This window comes from Mercurialis annua, linkage group LG4 (genome assembly GCF_937616625.2).
Source record: "Mercurialis annua linkage group LG4, ddMerAnnu1.2, whole genome shotgun sequence".
NCBI lineage: Eukaryota > Viridiplantae > Streptophyta > Magnoliopsida > Malpighiales > Euphorbiaceae > Mercurialis > Mercurialis annua.
The window spans coordinates 34,842,426-34,864,249 of record NC_065573.1 but is presented as its reverse complement, the minus strand read 5'-3'; the positions used below and the strand labels follow the sequence as shown (position 1 = coordinate 34,864,249).

Genomic DNA, 21,824 nt, shown 5'->3' with positions numbered 1-21,824 from the left:
ACCATATTTCAACCTTTTTTCCTTTTTCAATAATACATTTATTTTTCAATAATACATTTACTTTGCTAGATGATTCGCTCGTGGTTCACATTTTCCCTCGTTCTTTATTTTTTGATCACATATTTTGTGGGTTTATCACTGCACTTCAACACTTTGTTTATAATATTTCAGTACCATACAAACTGAGCAAAACAAACTAGAAACGACAGAGAGGTAATCTGTATGGATCGGGATCAAATTGAACCTCTTCTCACTACTTACAGTGGTGTGAAGAAGTATAATAAAAGTTTATTAGTAACATCAGTGAAATGGGTTCTGAAAATAGTAATGTGGGCGATTTTCATCTCATGGCTTTGTTTCATCTTCTTTTACCCCACTAAATTCGTTAATGGCTATGTTGAGAAATGGAACCATGCCACCAGTGGCTATCTCTATGGTCTTGCAGGTAATAATTGGTTTGCTTCTTTTGTTTTTGTTTTGCTCAAATTAATCAATTTTAAGTTTTTAACTTAAATCTTTTTGATTTCGATTTGCAGGAAGTATTTTTATGCTATCAAGTACACCGATTCTTCTTATTGCAGTTCTTGCCATTGCGTATCTTATCATCTCTTCTGGAGAAGAGGAGGAGTTTGAGCAGCACCACAAGTATGTCCTTTTCAGTAATTTTTTTCTTTTTTTAGCTCAACTAATTATCTGGCAAGTGTCAATCAAGTATATATTGCTGCTTCTTGTACTTGAATTGAATTTTTTACCAGAAATTATGTGACCTTAGCAAAAATTGCAATTTGATCATTATGGTCTTTCCAGTTGTGCAATTTCGTAGAACCCTAAACCCTAAATCCTAAAACTGGTATCTGAATCTAATGTGGCTAATCGCTATGTGCTATATGCACATAATCTTCTCCGATGAAATACATCAACTTCGGATGACTGGATTGCATGAAATTGCAGAAAATTAAAAAGTCGTGTATGAAATTGCAAAAGATTGAAAGGTCATACATAAAATTGCAGACAAAATAAAATGTCATCATTGTCATGTATGACATTGTAAAAATTAAACTATGATTAAATTATAAATTTTGCCAAAGGTCGTGTGTTTTTTAGTTACTAACTTTTTTTTTTATTAGATGGGTGAACTTTACTACTCTTTGTTGCTTACTTTTAGGAAGAAGAATCCAAGAATCCGCCTGTGGACATTTCCTGTTCTTGTTGATGGACCATTTGGAGTTGTTTCTGCTGCTGAGTTCATTGGGATTGTCCTCTTTATTGTGTATATTGTGTGGGTTTTATATGTTTATACCTCACAGAATCTCAGCGTTGTCTTTGCGTTGCATTTATCTCTTAAAGATGCAAGGTACATATTTTTCTTCTTTTCATTTGATTTTTAAATTTCTTTTGGGTCTAGTGGCTTTAAAATGAAAAATATTTACTGCTATTATCCATTATAACCAAAACTGTAATTTTTGTAGATTATAGTCTGATTATAGATTATAGTCTGATTTGAAGTATTTTGGGAAAGGAACAGTCTGATTATAGATTATAGTCTGATGAGAAATAACGAACATTTGGATTTTTTTTAATCATATTATGGCCTTCTATTTTCTCTAAAAAGAGACAAAATATATAAATTATGCAAAACATAGTCAAGTAATCTATTTGTGTAATGATATCAAGAAAACAAGTAAAAACATCTATTTTCCATCAAATTAGGGAAAACATTGCTGCTACCATGATTCCAGTAGTGGAACATCTAGATATTATGGAATTTACAGCAAGATCTTATGAAGTAAAAGGAAGGGATGTAAAAAGATTATTATTCATAACCCCAAACATCTTCAATACCTTTTGTCGATCATTTTTCTTGCATCATCAACCACATGGCAAGGAAAAGAGAAAATGATCCCTGAAGCCAAAATAATCTAGAATGTAGAAAACCAACTAAGGGTTCAATGAAGTATCATAAAATTATTAGTTGATGATAAGTTACTGCATTAGTTCCATGGTTTGTTAGCTTGGATACTGCATCTTTTATCTGCACTTGATAAGCGTTGTAATCTGTTTTTGCTACATTGGTTTTGTATCTCTTCTTCTAACTCAAAACATTTCAGCATCTGGATGCTAGAAGAGACGGGACTGCAACTTGGTTTTATTGGGATATTTCTTTTGGGGTTTTTGTTTCTTCCAATTGCACGAGGATCGGTTCTTCTCCGTCTTATTGATATCCCTTTTGAGCATGCGACTAGATACCATGTATGGTTGGGACACTTAACAATGCTGGTTTTTACTGTCCATGGGCTGGTTTTTGTAATTGCATGGTTAATGCGGGGCGACCTTCTTAACAAAGTGAGTCCTCATGCTTGATTAGGTACCATTTTATGGATTGTTTCTTTCATAATTACAGCACTTGCATGTTTCCATGTCTTGTTTGCTGGTTATCACAGTATATTGCTTTTTCTACTTTGTATTTTATGTATTGTTCACAGCAATCATGCCAGTCGAGAATTACTATTATGAATAGTCAAGCCAACATTTGTTTATCTTAAACCACTATTATCTTGATGCCAGACAAAATCCTTCTCTGTTAAAGTGAGGACCCACTTTAGTTGTGGGGCTTTAAATGCAAGTTTATGTTCCTCAAGTTGAATATTGCTTTGTGCAGAAAATTTGGTTTAGGGATTGGTGTGGTATTTTTAATGCCTTTGAAAAGGTTAATATGAAAATTCCGTCTTTTGAAAGATATATATAGGAACATGATAAGTGCAACACCACTTGATCCTATGAAGTCACCATGAACAGTAGACATGAAAGATCAAAAAGCTCTAAACATTTCTCAGATTATGTAGTGTTATCGCTTTCTCCACGGGTATATGGATTTTGAGGTTCCAATAGATTGAGGCTGAGGCTGAGGCTGAGGGATTATTTCTATCAATTTTCGCCGTCTTGTACTGCTTGTTGACTTCTTATTTCTTGTGTTCTTGATTTAAATTCTGAGCGAAGATCAGGGGTAGTTGGTACTTCTTACTTATCGTTCTAAACTAGAGTTTGCATGGGCACGATTCTCATTGTTAACCTCGAGAAATTAATCAATGTTGGTGTGATGCAACATTGTGAACATTGCATCTTAAAGTCTATGATATGACACAATCTCTTAGGACTTTTTTAGGAGAAGCTTCTAATGATATTCTTAGATATAGTGTAGCATATGTATTTAGTTGCATGATTTATAACCATAAGCGATCTATGCTTGCCAAACGATGAACACAACTCCCAATACTCAAAGAGATTAAGAGACAAACCTTTGGAAATGTTGTCATTTTTTAAGTCGTTAGTTTGTTTTACCCAATGTATCCTTCTTAGCAAAAAATTATTGCAAAATTTATTTAAACTGGTAAATTGCACATGAAGCTACACTTCTTTTTCTCCATCTCTTTTTCTTTTGTTTCTGAACCTTTTTCGGCGTGTACTGTTTCATGCAGATACTGGAATGGGAAGATGTTGGTTTTTCTAATCTGGCTGGAGCTATTGCCCTTTTAGCTGGACTTTGTATGTGGGTTACAGCGTTTCCTGGTGTGAGAACCTGGAACTTTGAATTGTTCTATTACACCCATCAACTTTATGTGGTCTTTATTGTCTTCTTGGCGCTCCATGTTAGTGATTTTGTTGTCAGTAAAGCTGCTGCTGGAATTTTTCTTTACATGCTTGACCGGTTCTTGAGATTTTGCCAATCGCGAAGGACTGTAGATGTCATTTCTGCTAAAAGTTATCCATGTGGAACAGTGCAATTGGTTCTATCAAAACCAGGAAGTAATAACAGTTCTACACCTGTGTTATGTGCTCTTCCTTATCTTCTGTTATGAAATGCATCTCATTTCCTCTTTTATGTTGCAGTTTTGCGTTATAATGCCCTAAGTTTTGTATTTCTTCAAATTCGGGAAGTATCATGGCTGCAATGGCATCCTTTCAGTGTTGCATCCAGTCCTTTGGAGGGAAAACATCATCTATCCGTTCTCATTAAATCTATTGGGGAATGGACAGAAAATCTGAAAAAAAATGTTGTGGACATTTCTGAAGCCGTAGCAGAACTGCAGGATCAACCTTCCCAACCACATCCAAAGATTACAGCTTCTGTTGAGGGGCCATATGGGCATGAAGTACCATATCACCTCATGTACGTATCCGCATCTTGAAATCACATACATGTCTGGTTAGTATTGATAACGTTGCTTAATTGACTGCCTTGGTGCCTTAGACAATTAGTCATTTCAAGGAGATGAATTAAATGCTTGCTAGTTTCATTAAGTTAAATACTAATTTTATTGTTGTCACCATATAGTTTTCATTCATAAATAGTTCAATAAAAATAATCGATAAGTTGGTAAAGTTTCTCATGACCAAAACATATATGGAAAATTTAGTTAGATAGGAGGCAGCATGCTCAAATACGAAAATTTTCCGAATTTGTCACCTTTTCGTTTCAGGTATGAGAACCTCATTTTAGTAGCAGGCGGCATTGGGATTTCAGCATTTGTTGCAATCTTGAGCGATGTTCTTCATCGCGTTAATAAAGGGAGACCCTGTTTACCGAAAAAGATTTTGGTTATTTGGGCTGTGAAAAGATCTGATGAGCTTTGTCTTCTCTCGACCGCTGATATGGAGTCAATTTGTCCAGATTTCTCTGAGAAGCTTAATTTGGAGATTCATATTTATGTTACTCGTGAAACAGATAGGCAATTGGTGGGTATAATGGCAATTTTTGTGCTTATGGTGCATCTATTCATTTTATAACTCTGCTGCATTTAAATCATTATCGCAGGAAGAAGAGGGAGTAGTGAGCCCGTGTAAGTTGATTTCATCGGAGAAGGACGGTAAAATGTCAGTTTTAGTGGGCACAGGTGATTGCATATGGTATGGAGTGTACGTTATTGTATCAACAGTTGGGTTTTTGATTACATTGGGATTGGTAGATGTTTACTATGTAAACAAGTATGGGATAGAAGCATGGTGGTACAAAGGGCTCATATTTTTAGTATGTATGGCTGCAAGTGTGATTATATTTGGGGGCTGCGTAGTTGGTTTATGGGAAAGGAACAGTTTGGGGATGGAGGAAAACAATAAACATGGCCGTGAGGATGAAAATGTGGTACGCAACAATGTGTTTGTCAAAAATGATATCATCACACACTATGGTTCAAGACCACAATTCAAAGGTACGTCTGTGCGTAAAATTAACTTGAGAGGTGTAATCGAGTCGAGTTGAAACACTGCCAAGTTCGAACTCGATTCGACTCTAAAATGTAAAATCTGAAACTCGGCCCGAATTCAATCAAGTTTTGTTTTCAGAGCTTGAACTCGGTACAATAATTGAACTTGAGCTCGATTGTTTGTGTAAATATTTTAAAATGAAAATTTAATATAAAAATAAAGCTATTATTGTAGATATAAATAATTATAAGGAAAATGTAAATTAACTAAAACTTGATTAGGCTTAACTCGATCGGTTTTTTGATGCTCGAATTCGACTCAGTTATTAACTCGAGTCTATATTAATCAAGTCGATTTCAAGTTTTTATCAAGTTAATCCTGAATAAGCCCGACTCAGTTATCTCACTGGTTGTTGCTTGCTTGGAGTCTTCTAATTGTTTTCTTTTTTGTATTTTCTACAGAAATATTTTCAAGGCCCTGGGGACATGTTGATGTAGGTGTAATTGTATGCGGCCCTCCAGGCTTGGAGGGAAGTGTTGCTAAAGAAATAAGGTCTCAGAATTTGAGCAGGGAAGCCAATGATCCAGTTTTCCATTTCCACAGCCATAGCTTTGACCTCTAATCAGTTCCATTTTTCTTCACCTATTTCTATACTGTATCTATGTGTGCTTTGCCTGCAATGCTTGCTCCTTAAAGGTATGTATGTTAGCAATATATCACAAATTTAATAATTATATTATGTAATTATAATATAACTACTTTTATTATCCATTATAAATATATTACCAAAGTTTTATTAATTAACTAATTATGATCATTATCAACTGTTCAATTTTATATTTTATGACCAACTATGTGGACTTTAATTTTAAGGCTCAAATACGAAGAAGGAAGAATTTGAATTTTCGATTCAAGTTAAAATCCTTAAATTTTAATTAATTAATTAATTAATTTATCATTTATCGAATGCATATCTCTAAGTTATTTTTTTTTTATTATGATCGAGTAATGTCCCGTTGTTTGAACATTATTCAATATTTTTCAAGTTTTAAAATTTTAAAGTTTGAACTATTCATTTTTTATGATTGAATAATATCTTGATGGTAAGATAATTTTAATTTTAAAAACATTACTATTTAGTTTAGAAGAGATTCTTAGGTAGACTTAGTCTATCACGTCATCCGTGGACTAGCCTATCACATTATGACACATCATTAATATAGTGGCAATGTCGTAATTTTGTTTATTACTTTTTTACAGTTTTGAATTATAATATTATGATAGTGTCCTTATTTTATTGACGTGTCATCATGTGATAGTTTTAGTCCACGAATGACGTGGTAGACTGAGTTTATCTAATAATTTCTCTTAGTTTAGTGTTTGATTTATGAGAAATTTACATTTATACCTAAAATAAAAAAATATTAGCAAACTTTACCTCAGCGCGGAAAATTTAGAAGAAATACATCACGTTTTATTAACTTGATGTTTTTGCTCTTCGTGCCTTAAATATTTATGCTTTTACTCTCTACATATAAACAAGCATTCTGAGTCTCTGACATCTTTTATTTACCTTCTCTCTTCACATGCTTCCCTGACACCCAAAAACAAACCACATACTAACTGTTGCATGCCTATTTTGTTTGTTTTTATTAATATCAAATTAAACAATGAATAATGATCTGCATTCTTTTATTTATTTTTATTAAATACATTAAGCTGCTTGCAACCTACCAAAAAAATTATAACTAAAATTAAATAAACTAGCAATTGAATAATAAACAAGTTGGGCATAAATTTTTTTGTTTTATTGATATGGTTAATTATTATATATATTGAATTATAATTTTATTATATTATTATCATAACTTTATTATAATTTTTTCATAGCCTATCATATTTATATTATTATTTTTGCATAATTTATTTATATAATTTATGAAGAATTAGATAATATTTTCATAACAGTATTATAAATTATCACAAACTTATTTTAATATTTTCATACTCTTATTTTGATAATAACCTTATCATAAATTTATCATAAATTTATTACCAAAATTTGTTTTACGTACTTTATTATCATTTTATCATATAACTTTATCGTAATTTCTTGCATAACTTACTTTATGTAATTTATGCAGAATTAGATAACATTTTCATAATAATATCATAATATTATCACAACTCTATCATAATACTATCAGTTTTATTATGATAATAAGTTTATCATAATGTTATCATAACCTTATTATGAAACGTTTTTTTTACGTACTTTATCATAACAGCATCATAACCTTATTATAATATCATCATATTATTATCATAATTTATCATGATATTATCATAATTTTTTGCACAACTAATTTTACGTTATTTATGTAGAATCAAATAGTATTTTCATAACAGTATCATAATATTATCACAACCTTATTATAACATTATCCTAATCTTATTATAATAATAACCTTATCATAGTATTGTCATAATTTTATTATAAAAGCAACAGTGATATTATCATCTCGGTATCATAATTTTTCTGTAAAAAATTATTTTTCGTACATTATCATACTATTATCATTAACTTTGTCATACTATTATCATAACCTATTCTTATAAAAAGTATCATAACATTATCATAATATACTTTATCATAACATTATCATAAAATATTATCATAATATTATCATGACGTACTTTATCATAACTATATCGTAACTTTTTATCATAAACTTATCATACTATTATCATAACATTATCACAATATACTTTATCATAACAATATCAAAAAACTATTATCATAACATTATCATGACGTACTTTATCATAACTATATCATAACCTTATCATATTATTATCATAACCGCGTAGTATTATGGTATTGATATGATAACGTTATGATACAGTTATGCTAACGTTAATGATACCGAAATGATAATCAAGCATTTTTCTTGACAGAAAATCGTTTTTCTCTGCAGTGTTATGATAATGATATGATAGCATCATATGATAACAATATGATAATCAGGCGCTGTTTTCTGTAGAAAATTATTTTTTCTGCAGAAAATCATTTTTTTCATCATAAAATCGTTTTTAATGCAGATTTTCAAATCTTAAACTAAAAAAATTAAGAACAATTATTTTAGATCTGAGAGTTAAAATAAATCGTAATAATCACCACGAGTTAAAATAAAATCGCTAAAATGTGGAAGAACGGCGGAATGAAGACGAAACGAAGGCGGGGCGAAGGCGGAGCAACGGCGGTGTAATGGCGGATCGGCGAAGGTGGAGCAACGGCGTGATAAAGAAGAAGAAAAATAAATGAAGAAGAAGAAGAAATTGGAAAAGTAGAAAAAAGGGAGGAGAAGAAGAAGAAAAAGAGAGAGAGAGAGAGAGAGAGAGGAGAGAGAAGAAAATCTGAGAAAAAAGGAAGATACACAAGTGAGAGTAAAACTAAAATGCTTAGAGTAAAAAAATAATAAGAAATAAGTATTATTATAATAAAAAAAAACTTTAGAGTAAAAAAATAAAAATGATAAAAATGTGAGGTATTTTTTCTATCTTTTTTTTTGTTGAGGTATAATTTACTATTATTTTAGATAATAGAGTATTTTCCCTAATTTTCTCTTGATTTATTAACCCTTTTTGTCTTATGGACTTAGATAATTTTTGAGCAAATTATTATGAAGCCCCTCACATTTGACATAATTTACATTTTATTTCATTTTATTTGAAAACTAAACTATGTGACCCCTCCCTTTTGCTTCCGTCAACATTTTAGTCTCTTCATTCATTTTTAGTGTTAGTCAACGAAGTCAAGAGACTTATGGGTAAATTAATTATTAAACCTGAGGGATAAAATCATTTATAAAAATAAAAGTGGGGTAAAATCGTTGAGAAAAACAAAAGTGGGGGATCATATAGTTTCGTTGACTTCGTTGACTAACATCCAAAATAGATGGAAGGACTAAATCGTTGACAAAATTAAAAATGAGGGGCTATATAGTTCAATTTTTAAATAAAAAGGAGTAAATTGTGAAGTATGTCAAATGTGGAGTGTCATAGTAATTTGCTCACAATTTTTCTTGATACTCGATTTATGATAAGGTTGCTTTTTTTTTTTTTGGATCACTTTCAGTTGATGTTGTAATTTGTTCAAAATTATTTATCGAATGCAAGGGAGTTTGAATTCGGATAATTTTCACAATTGGTCCTTGAAGATTGAATGATAGCAAAATCAAAAGAATGAAGAAGATTTATTAAATTAAGAAGAGCAAAAAAAATTAATGATTAGTGATTGGAGAATGAATACTGAACAGAACAATTAATTCGTTGTTATTTGGAATTTTTAAATTTAGAATAATTAATTAATTTATCTTTTTGTATGTTTTACACAAGTAAAATTGATTCATTAACATCTAATAGATTAAAGAAACAAAATATTCAATGAATTACATAAATAAATTTAATACAACTAATAATTCTTTTAATTTAAATGGATTAAATGATTTATTAATTTTTTGGGCGTGGTTTGATTTAAAAAAATCTTTAAAATAGTAAATGATATAATATAATCTCGTACGCCAAGTAAAATTTCGTCCTCCTGAATAAAATTTGCACCAAGGGACAACTGTACCATGTTAAGATCAAATAAATTCATAACTATGGCCGTGGAAGAACAATTAAGAGAGGATTCAATTCATGGTGAAATTAAAAAGTACAGGCATAAGATAAAACAATTGTTTACACCTAGTAATCACATATAGTAATTACAAATCTCTACCTAGCTGTCACATATATTTGAACTTGAAGCATAAGCAACTATTTTCTTTGTCATGTCGTAATCTGAGGAACTTTAGCCAGTGATTCTTTTATTTTCTCATCTTCGAAGGACAAATCGATCATGTTTCCTTGCAGATACTTCTCATAAGATGTAAGGTCAAAATGACCATGTCCACACATTGCCATCAGAATAACTTTCGATTCTCCGGTCTCTCTGCAATGCAGGGCCTCCCTGATGGTGGCAGCTATTGCATGACTTGGCTCTGGTGCTGGTATTAGCCCTTCAGATCTTGCAAACTGAATAGCACCTGCAATAACATTAATTTTAGATGCCATTAACAACACTGCATATAGACTATTCGAAAAAAATCAAACCAAACAAAAGAAAATTCAGTTATCTCGGATGAAGATTTAAAGAAAAATAATATTGGTTTCTGCATTTTGGTCAGTTTGGTTACTGAACCGAACAGTTACCTCGAAAGCACTCAGTTTGAGGAATTGCAATTGCATCCATGAAACCCATTTCATAGACGTGCGAAAGCAGTGGTGCCATACCATGGTAACGCAGTCCTCCTATAGAAAAGAGCAAGTGTTATCGACTATGAAGATAAAAAATAAAATAAAAAATTGAGATCTCAATAGCTACAACTCATACCAGCATGAATTGGGTCAGGAATAAAGTCATGTCCAAGTGTATGCATCTTCATTAACGGAGTGAACCCTGCTGTATCGCCATAATCATATGCATAAACGCCCTTTGTTAGAGAAGGACATGCAGCAGGTTCAACTGCTTTTATGATGGGGTTGATTTTCCCATTAAGCTTCTCTCTAATGAACGGAAAACTTAGTCCGGCGAAGTTGGACCCACCGCCAGTACAGCCTATGATCACATCAGGAGTCTCGCCTATAGCTTCCATTTGCTTTATGCATTCCTCACCTATAACAGTCTGGTGTAACAAAACATGATTAAGCACACTCCCCAGGCAATACTTAGTATCAGCATTTGCAGCTGCAACCTCCACAGCTTCTGAAATAGCAATTCCTAAACTTCCTGGGCTTGAAGGATACTTCTGGAGAATTTCCCTACCCGCGGCAGTAAAGCGTGATGGAGATGGATGTACTTTTGCTCCCCAAGTTTCCATCATCAATCTACGATATGGTTTCTGATCATAGGACGCACGAACTTGCCAAACCTACAGTGAGATATAAAATCAGAAGTCAACAAACTTATATCAGGAAAACAAAAAATGTCCTGAACCGACCAAATCTTTCATTTGGACTCAAAAACTTTAGTTGGCACACAGAAAGGCACCAATTCAGCGATAGATGCATTCCGAGCATATCACTTGCAATATATAAGAGTAATAGGGTAACCCACAAAAGATCATCAGCTAATCAAATAAGGATTACATTCTTATATTTCGATGATAGCATTAATGTTCTATAATAAGACTAATGACTAAGTTGAGTTCTCTACCTCACAGCTAAGGCCAAATAAGCTGCAAGCAAAGGCCAATGAGCTTCCCCATTGGCCAGCACCGGTTTCCGTCACCACCTTCTTGATACCTTGTTGCGCGTTGTAGAAAACTTGAGGGACCGCAGAGTTGGGTTTGTGTGATCCAGCTGGGCTGACACCTTCATATTTATAGTAAATTCTAGCTGGTGTGTTCAGGAGTTTCTCCAACCTCTTGGCCCTAAATTCAATTAAAATTTCAAAAGATACTTCAATGAATGAACAATCAACAAAAGAGAAAATGGAAAACTTTTGTAAGACAGGATCATATACCTAATCAAAGGCGTTGGCCGCCAAAGCTTGTAAATATCAAGAACCTCTTCAGGAATATCTATGAATTTTTCATTGCTTGCTTCCTGCTTGATTAACTCATCAGGAAACAGAGGAGCTAAATCCTCTGGTTTAACTGGCTCATAAGTTTTAGGATGCAGTGGTGGAGGAGGTTTAACAGGAAGATCCGAAATGATATTGTACCACTGGTGAGGAATTTCAATCCCTTTCAGATCACCATTTAAAGAAGCTTTTGCTCTTGCTCTAAATCCATTTGAAGAAATTGGCTTTACTTTCAGTGGTAAACACCCAAGCCATTGCTTCTTGCCTATTCAGATCAAAAACCATAAAATCATCCAAATGCATAAATAAACAACCTAAAACGACATATATAAGCAGCAGCAAATGGCAAACTCAAACCAGCTACTACAGTTCATTACTTAAGTTTGTTGATTATTAGTTGAAATGCAAATGCAAATGCCAACTACTTCTACTTTCTTGCAAATCGACTCTTGCTAGAAAAAGTTAACGGAGTTTCATAATCATTTTCATATGCCCGAAACATAAAACTCGATAAGTTTCATGCAATATAGAGTAGGACTCATGCCCTAAACTTTCTATTGATCATTTGATTGTTTGAATTCACACTTGTAACTAAGTAAGTTAGCTTCATTTTTCTGCACAGAAAACATTTCTTTGCATAACCGAATTAAGCCGCCCGAATTTAACATAGCAACAAGGAAAACAAAACCAATCAGATAATGCATTCAAAATCCCCAGAGAATTTCATCACGTCCTCATTTTACCACCAAACTCACATATATAATCCCAGCTAGGATATAAATGTTCAACTCGAAGCACATTTTAATGTAGTGCTTGAAAAAGTAATTCAAAAAGTTCAACTTAGTTGAGTAAAAGTGCTAGAGCAGTCAATCAAGTAATCAAAACAGAGATTCAGTACAACAATCTTAGACTTCAATCTCTAAATAGAACAGTACCAAAGCTCTGATTTGAAATTAAAGAAGAAATTCAAAGCTCAAGAAAATTGAAGAGTGTAAAAAGAACCACCTTGGATGCAGATGCTTGATGGGTCTGCAATGCGAACTGGGCTTGCAGAGATACAGGAAAAGGCGGCCATTTTTGAAGCTTCTCCTTCGAAGTTGCTCAAGTGTTGCTTTGCTTTATAAGAAAGTTGACCATCTTATTTTTCTAGTGTTGCGTATTTTATATGCATCGTGGCGAAACACAATATTTTCAGTTTATGCTTGACGTAAAGTAATGAGAAATGTTTATATATATATATGCGGCGGTTTAATATTTGGGGTTAGCTTTTCTCTTTCGAAAAAAAAATTATACTATTTGAGTGAGGATCAATTTAAATATAAAAAAATTAAAAGTATCATCTATAAGATTTTTTTTGAAAATCTCATGACCATGTGTGTCAAAATAATGAGAAAAGTGTCAACTTCTAAAATTTATGTTTTGTACTCTCTCCGTTCTTTTTTAATTGTCCATTTAACCAAAATTACACATATTAAAATAGTGGAATTTTTGTCTTAAATAGTAGGAATAAATACTAATATAACCCTAATATATAATAAATGCTTTGTAAATTGAGTTATAAAGTTATTTAGTAGGGAGGGTTAAATTTGGAAGATAATAGCTAATGTTATTTTAAAATTTTAAATGGACAACTATATTAGTAGATAAATTCATTTGGCTAAATGAACAACTAAAAAAGAACGGAGGGAGAAATTAAATAAGTTACACATTTAAAATGTACATATTAATGACTACTTGACCTTATGAAACATAATTACCTCAATGAGACACAATCTAATTGATCAAAAAATTAAAACTAATTTATTTAATCACGAGATATAAATTCGAAAACCAAATTCATCTTTTACTCGTAAAGTAATTCACACCATAAATCAGCTAGAAAATGAGGTTTGATTTTTTGTTTTTAAGGATACGAGTTTGATTGATATGAAAAGTTTATATTTTCATAAACTTTGTTCAACCAAAAACCTGTTCAAATTAAAATATGAAATAAGTAAAATTTTGAGTTGATAGGTGCTACCGACATTGAAATTCTTGTAAATCATCCGAGATCAATTTCAAAAACTTGAGTCAAGCTCTATCTCGAGTTATTCGGGTTTCATGTCGATCCGAACTCGAATAACAGTTACCTAAATTTGCGAATCTAAACGGAAAAAAAATTCTTTTATTATATTGACTTTTTATACCTTTAAATTTATATTATATTAATTGGTTAACTTATATATTTATAGTGCAAGAAATTAAAATATATCAAATATACATAATTTAATGATTTTTTTTTTATTGAATTCGAGTCGAGCTCTGTATCTCGAAATCGAGTAGCTCAAATATTGCTCAAGCTCAAGTTCAAATATAAAAATTTAAATATATTCGAGCTCGAGTTTGTATAACACACTCGAATTCGAGTTCGAGTGGTCTAACTCGATCGAGTTCAGCCCAGTGTGTTTACCCTTGCCACAAATATTAAGTCCAATGGAATAATTTTTATTTTTTTTACCTTTTTACAGATTGTACTTAAATTTTTTTCATTTTGATAAATTCACACTAAATTTTAAAATTGAAATTGATTGTTAAAATTACTTAATGGTATGATATGATAAATTAAAAATTTAGTTTTTAAAATTATTATGTAAAACTATGGAAAAAAGTGTAAGATATTATATACTATAAAACTTTTTAATTAATCATTTAAATTTTATTAAATCAAACAACTAATGAAATTGATTTAGTTAGCTTTACATTTTTAATTCATGAAATTATATATTTAGCAAAATTTAGAAAGCGGCTTAGAAAAATTATGGCATGCACCAATTCCTCCTAAGATTCGGATGTTTATTTGGCATTGTTCTCATAATGCCTTACCTATTGGGGAATTGTTATTTGGCATTATTTTCATAATGCCTTGCCTATTGGGGTATTCTTATTTGACATTATTTTTTATTTTTATTTTCAAATGAAAAACACGTTAATTTAATATTTCAATATATAATTGAAACACAAAAATATGAGATAGGATAAAATTGATGATTTTTCAACGCTGAAATATAATTGAAAAGGAAATAAAAGGTTGGGATTTTCAAGGCATTAGACCACAAAAATAGGGATACTTATTCACATTTGCATTTAATTTTATCAGTATGCCTAAAATTACATTTCAACACCAAACTACCATCCAATCTCCTCCATACAAAACTCTCTACCAAAACATAACATTTAAATCTTCTCCACCTATTTTCACTTCTAATTTCTACATTTCTTTCTATTCCTACATTTTTTTCTCCATCAACCCATCCTCCTCCTTCAAGCACCCATTTCATTTTTTCCACTATTACAAAACTTAAACCCACACTAAACCCTCTCCCTCTATTATTATTTCTATTACCAATTATACCCTTATACCAAATGAACCCACCATAACTAATTTTATCATCCTTTTTAGCTTCCATCCCAAATACAGAATAATCTACTCTTTGTACATTAGCATTAATAATCAAAGAAATATTGGTCTCATTGTTAACATTCTCCCATGAATAAATTTCTTCCCAATGTTGCTCAAGAGTCATTTTATATAGCATTGATTTCTTCATTTGTTGCCTTATTCTTGATTCTTCTCTTATAAACACAAATGGGCAATACCATGTTCCAACAATAATTGAAGATGAAATTTTTGTGGAGGTTGTAAAATTTAAACTTGGAAATTGAGTTCTAAGAGTGGCATCAAGGCCTAAAGCATCACTTAGTTGAAATTTATATGGTCTTGATTTTGATGATCTAATTCTCCATCCTTTTTCTCTTAGCAATTTTGGTGGATGGCCATAAGGAGCAAGAGACTTGGCAAAGAATGTATTTGAATGATGGCTATGAATCTTGAATTTTTGGTATATGTTTGTTGGATCTAATGGTTTTGGTTTCTTGTCCTTTATTACTTTCTTGAAGCAACATAAACTCATGTCCATATCCCTTGAGCACTTGATTGCTTGCCTGCAAATTCTTTAAAATATTATTTACAAATAAGAATTGCAATTAGTATTGACCAATCTTAAAATGAATTAGCATATGCCTAGATTAAATGTGGAAATTCATCTTTTTAATTTTTTGAAAATTTTGAGAAACAATCTACCACTAAACTATTAATTTAATAACTCGCTAATATTATTTTTTTCAAAATTTCTTATTCAAATCGAATCTTCATAAACCTTTCTCATAAAAATTAATTAATTTTAATGTAATTCTTTTAATTTAAAGTTGATACCTTCTCTTAAGAATTCTACTATCTTTAAATAGTAGAGTTCAACTGAGAGTGGTCCACCATGAATCAGAACTAGACAAGAATTTTTTTATTAAATCGTAGAGTTCACTCATGTGAGAGTGGTCCACTGTGATTCTGTGAACCCGAATCTATGAATTATTTTTAATTTATCATATAATGATGCTAAATTGAAAGAATAAGGTCATGAAAATTAACAATACCCTTTGAATCTGCCTTTAGCTTTGATGACATAATAAGTATTAGAAGACAGAGGCTGATCAAGAACTGGGAGAAACCAAACTTTCTTGGCTAAAGTTTCTTCATAATCAGAAAAATGAACCACATTTAAAATCTTATCTTGAGGAAAAGGCAGCCTTTTAATTCTCCTCTTCTTACAAGCACCAAAACAATATGCATCTTGTTCCGCAGCTTCTTCATCTGTAATTACAAGACAGCCGGAATATGGACCTTCCGGCGGGTCTTCCGAAATAGCACTTGGGTGGTTCCTATACAATGAAAGAGGCCTTGTCACGTACATTTTTCTTTTTTCTTACTTTATTTGTATTATTGCATGGATATTTAGGGTTTTATAGATTACTTTGCCTTATGTGTTAAGGTATTGTAATTTATGTGTAATGTACTTTTTAATTATTGGGGTGTTGCATCTTAATTATGTATGTTGATTTTTCTAGTTGTGGTTGAATGATTGGTGAAGATAATTTTGATTTTGTATGATTAAGAAGAGAAAGATTGAGATAGTGCTTTTACTTTGCTTTCCACTATTTATGTGTCCTTTTCTTTTTATCTCATACTTTGCTTTATTTTATTTTTCCATTTTATAATATTTAACATGATATCTTTCGAACATAAGTTAACATCACTTGATTATTGATTATTGGTTTAACCAAAAAAATTCAAGGGCTTTTTTTTACAAAAAAATATTAAATTGCACAGTCAGGTATCAATTCTAAAACTAAACTATTTAATAAGATTCATCTATTTAACGTATAATAATATGAGTGATTTAAGTTGAAACTGCATACATAATTATTTATTTAAATTTACATTTACAATATAATTGTAAAGTGTAATACATTTGATGAGTAGTGTAGGTAAGAATTTTTCAAGAACATTTTTTTTTTGTTGAGGAATTTCAAGAAACATTTGTTTAAACACTTATGTGGAAATTTTCAAAAGGTTTAGAAATTAAATTTAAAATTAACCCTAAACACAGTAAAACGAAAATGGGTTTCCATTGGGCCTTGGGCTCCGACCCAAATATCGGTTTCTCCAGGCCTATTTAGTGAAAGTGAAAGAAAACACGAAAAACGCATGTCGGAAAAATTCAAATTATTTCATTTCCCGCCGCCGCTAACGATTCTCTGAAAGAAGAACACGCTGTCGTTTCAATCTATTAGCGATCAGTCATCTGCTTGTTTGTTCATCTTCAGATACAGTTCTACACCTCGGTTTTTCGTAGAGTAAATTATGGATAGTCCAATTCCAGGGATGCAAAAAGTAGTAGCAACTGTTAGCGGTTACCATGGAACGGAGCGTTTTAACCTAATCAAGCTCATATCAAACTCCGGCGCTAGTTACGTAGGTGGAATGTCGAAATCAATTACGCACTTAGTAAGTTTTTCTTTTCCATTTCAATTTTTTCTTAAATTAATTCAATTCAAGTTTTAATTAGGTTTAATTTTGATTTATATGTTACTTATTATTTATCTTGCTATTAGATTTGTTGGAAATTTGAAGGAAAGAAATTTGAGCTAGCTAAAAAGTTTGAGAAAACTATAATTGTTAATCATCGATGGATAGAAGATTGTATAAAGCGACGGAAGCGTGTTCCCGAGCATCCTTATGTGTTGCAAAGGTGCATTACTTTATGTATTTGTTATGATTTTGCTAATTAAATTGCTATGCTTAGTTTTTAATGTAATCTGAGAGTGAGAGAAGTAATGTTTTGTATTTCTGATATTACAGTGGAGAAGAAATAGGGCCTTTATTGATGGAAGTTCCTGTATGTTTGAATGAAAATAATAAAGCATTGGTTGATAAATCAAATATTTTTGAAGATTGTGAAAGATTAATTATAGACGATAAGGATTGCGGAGATTCTGATGTTGCTGCTGCTTGTGCTTGGACTGATTCCTTTTTGTTAGATGAGGTGACTTTCTTATAATCTCACATTAAATGAATTTGCTTAACTATAGGTGGTAGTTGGATGATTATTATTATGCATTTGTAATTAAATATTTAATTAGTATGTCTGATTATTTCCATATGTTATATGAGCTATGTATATGTATACTGACTGAGTTGATGGCAAATGGTTAAAGAAATTAAGCAGTGCCTTGCCTTTGATCAAATATAGAGATTTATGTATTAATACTAATAGTCATAGGATTATGTTTGGATAGGTAGCTTATATCAAGGGAGTAATTACACCTGTGGTGGACATATTAGGATTATTCAGCCTAAGTTGTATGTTTACATATTCAGCCTAAGTTGTATGTTTACATATTGTTTTGAATTATATTTCTATAGATTGGACGTATGCTATGCTATTTTTGGCAGTATGATTTAGGATTTTTTTTAATTTTAAAGGAGCTGCCTGAATGTCTACATTAATATTATGCCTTCTCATTTAACTGCAGAATTTTTTTCCCGAGGTCAGAAAAAGCAAGAGTATTGCATCTAAATCAAAGCTAAAAAAGTCTGCCAAAACTTTAAAGCAGGAACGCAAGTCGAGTGACAGATACTGTCTTCAGGATCCTCCTTTATCTGGTCGATTACGGCTGGAGGTAATCCAATTACCAACTTTGCTGATTTTTTTGATTGCAGTTCATAAGTTCTGCTCTTTTTATAGAATTCATATTCTTGACGAGCTTCTTTCTTTTTAATGTTTCTTGAGGTGAGCCCATTACTTTTAGTTTAATTAAAGAAGCTGTCTTTTATTTTTTGGTAAAAGGAAGAAGATTCAAGATTGAAATCTTCTATTCCTTCTGTGAGAGAGAAAGGGAAGATTTCAGGACATCAAGGACCAAATTCTCATTCTAAAAGGCATTTAGAGAGAGGAAAAAGAAAGATATCTGATGATACTGAGAGCAATTCTTCTGCTGAACCTTCTTGTGGTGGGCGGAGGCTTGTGAAGCAAAACTTCAGCAGAAACAATCTTGAGATTGAGACTTTGGATTCTGATGAAGACTGCCTCCCAATTAGACTTTATAACAGGGCAAGTAATTCTGTGGTTTTATCTAAAGATGAAGATAGCCAAAGAAAAGTTAATACATTGGAAGTTGGAAGACCTGTTGCCACCTTGAATTCTAATGAGGATTTTACGAATGAAGTATTAGATGATACTGAAGAGATAAGTGGTAGGAATCATACGAGTGTGTCCGAGGATTCAAATTCTTGTCAGGAAAAGTCAATGACTGAAACTGGAGTACAAAGACCGGATGGTTTCCCTGCAATTCACAACTTAGATGACAACAACAATGCTGCGAGTCAGTCAGAACGAGCTACTGGATTACCTACATCAGTGGAAGTATCATGTGCTATATGCTGGACAGAATTCTGCCCAACCAGGGGGATTCTACCATGTGGGCATCGATTTTGTTATTCATGCATCCAAAAATGGTCTGATCATGTGGTATGTATTCTCTTGTATGATTACTGTCCCTCCAGTGCCTCCAATTAATCTTCTCTCATGAACTTATGGCTGATCATATGGAATAGCATACCTTCTTGTATGATCACTGTCTCTCCATCTTCTTTCATAAACTTACATAGATTTGATATTGTGACAATTCATCTGAAAAAATATCTTGATTCTACAAAAAATGGTCTACAGCGATTTTTTTCTTTTTTTCTTTTCATGTATTAAACTATTGTTTTAGGCTCAGTTTTTTTAGTGTAGTTGCTGTTTTGTTTTAGATGGAAGTGACCTGTTCCTTGCATATCTAATCACTTATTATGTTTCCTGAAGATGCAGTAATATTAATGCAGTGTCCCCTTATATTTTGCCAACATTTGTAGTTTTAAGTTCTCTGGCTTACTAGTTGAAGGCAGCTTTTGAAATTTGATCTTTGACTCGTTGTCACTTCTGTCAATGGCGTACATGTTTGCCAGATATTTTCTACTTGTCGAAGAAGTGGAGAAAATTCATTGTATTCTTCTCCTATGTATGTTTTTATGGGACACTCAAATGGTTAAATGCAGTCAGTCCTACTATCTAGTGAAATTGGTGAAATTTCATTTTGATTTATGAGAATTGAGCATTACTAAAGTGGTTTACTCATCTTGTGAATGCAAAGCATCTTTAATGATCTTCCACATTTCAGTGTCATTTGGTTGGAGATTGAGCTTATTTATGAAAGATTTGCCCTTTAGTTGATCAATTCTTGAATTATTCTCTTATGCTGCTGATGAGATGTGTAGATTTCAAGTGGAAAAATGTCAACATGTCCTTTGTGCAAGACTGGCTTTGTATGCATTACTAAAGTTGAGGATGCAGCCACTTCTGATCAGAAAATTTACTCTCAAACTATTCCTTGTGCTTCAACAACAAATATTTTGATGTTAGATGATCATGAAAGATACAGACATGGTACTGAGGTATTATTCATATTTCTACTGGCACCCTTCTGATTTTGTTTTTCTATAATTTCATATTCTTACTGACATATTTGTTGCTGCTCATAATTTGTCATGTGCTATTGGAATGACAATTGTTTAATTTAACAGTCCTCATCAGCCACAGTTTGTGGCATATGCTATAACCGGGAACCTGAGGATCTTCTTGTTAGCTGTGACCACTGCCGGATTCGCTGTATTCATAGATACTGCTTGGACCCTCCTTTGTTTCCATGGACCTGCATTCAGTGTAAGGATCTCCAACGGCTTTATTACCACGCCAGATAATATATTTCTCAGGCATGCATCCTTACACTGCAAGAACCTTTATTCTTATTCACCTTTACTGCATTCTGGCTTGAGTCTGCTCTTTCAGTTTTGATATGTAGTGTCATAAAAAAAATTGGTAAACTTTTTTCTCTCTGTTTAGAGGGCCATCACTATTGCTAGCTGTTACCTTTTCAAATTGTTGTGACTACTGCTTTTACTGAGAGTGCGCGTTAGCTGTATAGTCTCCGGATACTCTATTCTTACACCCCATGTCTATACCTCTTCAAAACCTCAAATCCTAATTGTAACCTATAAAGCACCGACACTTCTCGGAGGTGTTGTATGCAGGGGGGCACTTCAGGGGCGCATGACACTCTGGGGACACGTATGGGACACAGCAAAGTATCCCAACAATTTTGCTGTTGGGTGTGTCCATGCTTGTGCACTGATCTTATGTTAATTCCTGAGGAAATAGTGTCAAGTAGCCACTGCTTTAGAAGTTACAGGTTATGTTTTAATCAAAATTTCTAGAGTTCTGCACGTCGGTGTTTTGTTTACGTTTCTAAAAATATAACTGAAATTATGAAACTCTATATTTATTACATACTCTTGTAAAAAATATATATTGCTTCCTCATTTTCCATTTTAGCATTTGCTATTTCAATATATCTGTTTTCAGGCTATGCAACTTTAGATTCCAAATCGCACGTAAAACCTATGCATTTTTCTTCCAAGGAGTTTGCTGCATTGTAAATGATTTCTATAAGTATTGTACATGAAAAATTTCATTTTCTTTTGTTTTTGTCTTGTATAACTTATGCTGACCTGTTAAAAAAT

General features: G+C 32.1%; 4 protein-coding genes across 4 annotated transcripts; 2 read left to right on the top strand and 2 right to left on the bottom strand.

Moving 5' to 3' along the window:
- The first annotated feature begins 133 nt into the window (after nucleotides 1-133).
- LOC126676273 (ferric reduction oxidase 7, chloroplastic-like) lies at nucleotides 134-6,002 on the top strand. The gene is made up of 9 exons (XM_050370440.2): nucleotides 134-445; nucleotides 537-645; nucleotides 1,166-1,354; nucleotides 2,109-2,343; nucleotides 3,477-3,804; nucleotides 3,889-4,168; nucleotides 4,479-4,734; nucleotides 4,814-5,207; nucleotides 5,664-6,002. The coding sequence occupies exons 1-9, from the start codon at nucleotides 223-225 to the stop codon at nucleotides 5,822-5,824; spliced, it is 2,175 nt and encodes a 724-aa protein (XP_050226397.1). The 5' UTR covers nucleotides 134-222; the 3' UTR covers nucleotides 5,825-6,002.
- Nucleotides 6,003-9,873: 3,871 nt separating this feature from the next.
- LOC126679343 (uncharacterized) lies at nucleotides 9,874-13,035 on the bottom strand. The gene is made up of 6 exons (XM_050374358.2): nucleotides 12,836-13,035; nucleotides 11,771-12,095; nucleotides 11,462-11,678; nucleotides 10,640-11,177; nucleotides 10,459-10,557; nucleotides 9,874-10,292 (listed from the first exon to the last, which is right to left on the bottom strand). The coding sequence occupies exons 1-6, from the start codon at nucleotides 12,903-12,905 to the stop codon at nucleotides 10,036-10,038; spliced, it is 1,506 nt and encodes a 501-aa protein (XP_050230315.1). The 5' UTR covers nucleotides 12,906-13,035; the 3' UTR covers nucleotides 9,874-10,035.
- Nucleotides 13,036-14,914: 1,879 nt separating this feature from the next.
- Nucleotides 14,915-16,648, bottom strand: LOC126676663 (uncharacterized). Its single transcript, XM_050370918.1, has 2 exons — nucleotides 16,301-16,648; nucleotides 14,915-15,811 (listed from the first exon to the last, which is right to left on the bottom strand). The coding sequence occupies exons 1-2, from the start codon at nucleotides 16,615-16,617 to the stop codon at nucleotides 14,938-14,940; spliced, it is 1,191 nt and encodes a 396-aa protein (XP_050226875.1). The 5' UTR covers nucleotides 16,618-16,648; the 3' UTR covers nucleotides 14,915-14,937.
- Nucleotides 16,649-17,401: 753 nt separating this feature from the next.
- On the top strand, nucleotides 17,402-21,623 carry LOC126676379 (uncharacterized). The gene is made up of 7 exons (XM_050370571.2): nucleotides 17,402-17,711; nucleotides 17,819-17,955; nucleotides 18,066-18,249; nucleotides 18,740-18,886; nucleotides 19,054-19,734; nucleotides 20,523-20,699; nucleotides 20,829-21,623. The coding sequence occupies exons 1-7, from the start codon at nucleotides 17,568-17,570 to the stop codon at nucleotides 21,003-21,005; spliced, it is 1,647 nt and encodes a 548-aa protein (XP_050226528.1). The 5' UTR covers nucleotides 17,402-17,567; the 3' UTR covers nucleotides 21,006-21,623.
- Nucleotides 21,624-21,824: the final 201 nt, after the last annotated feature.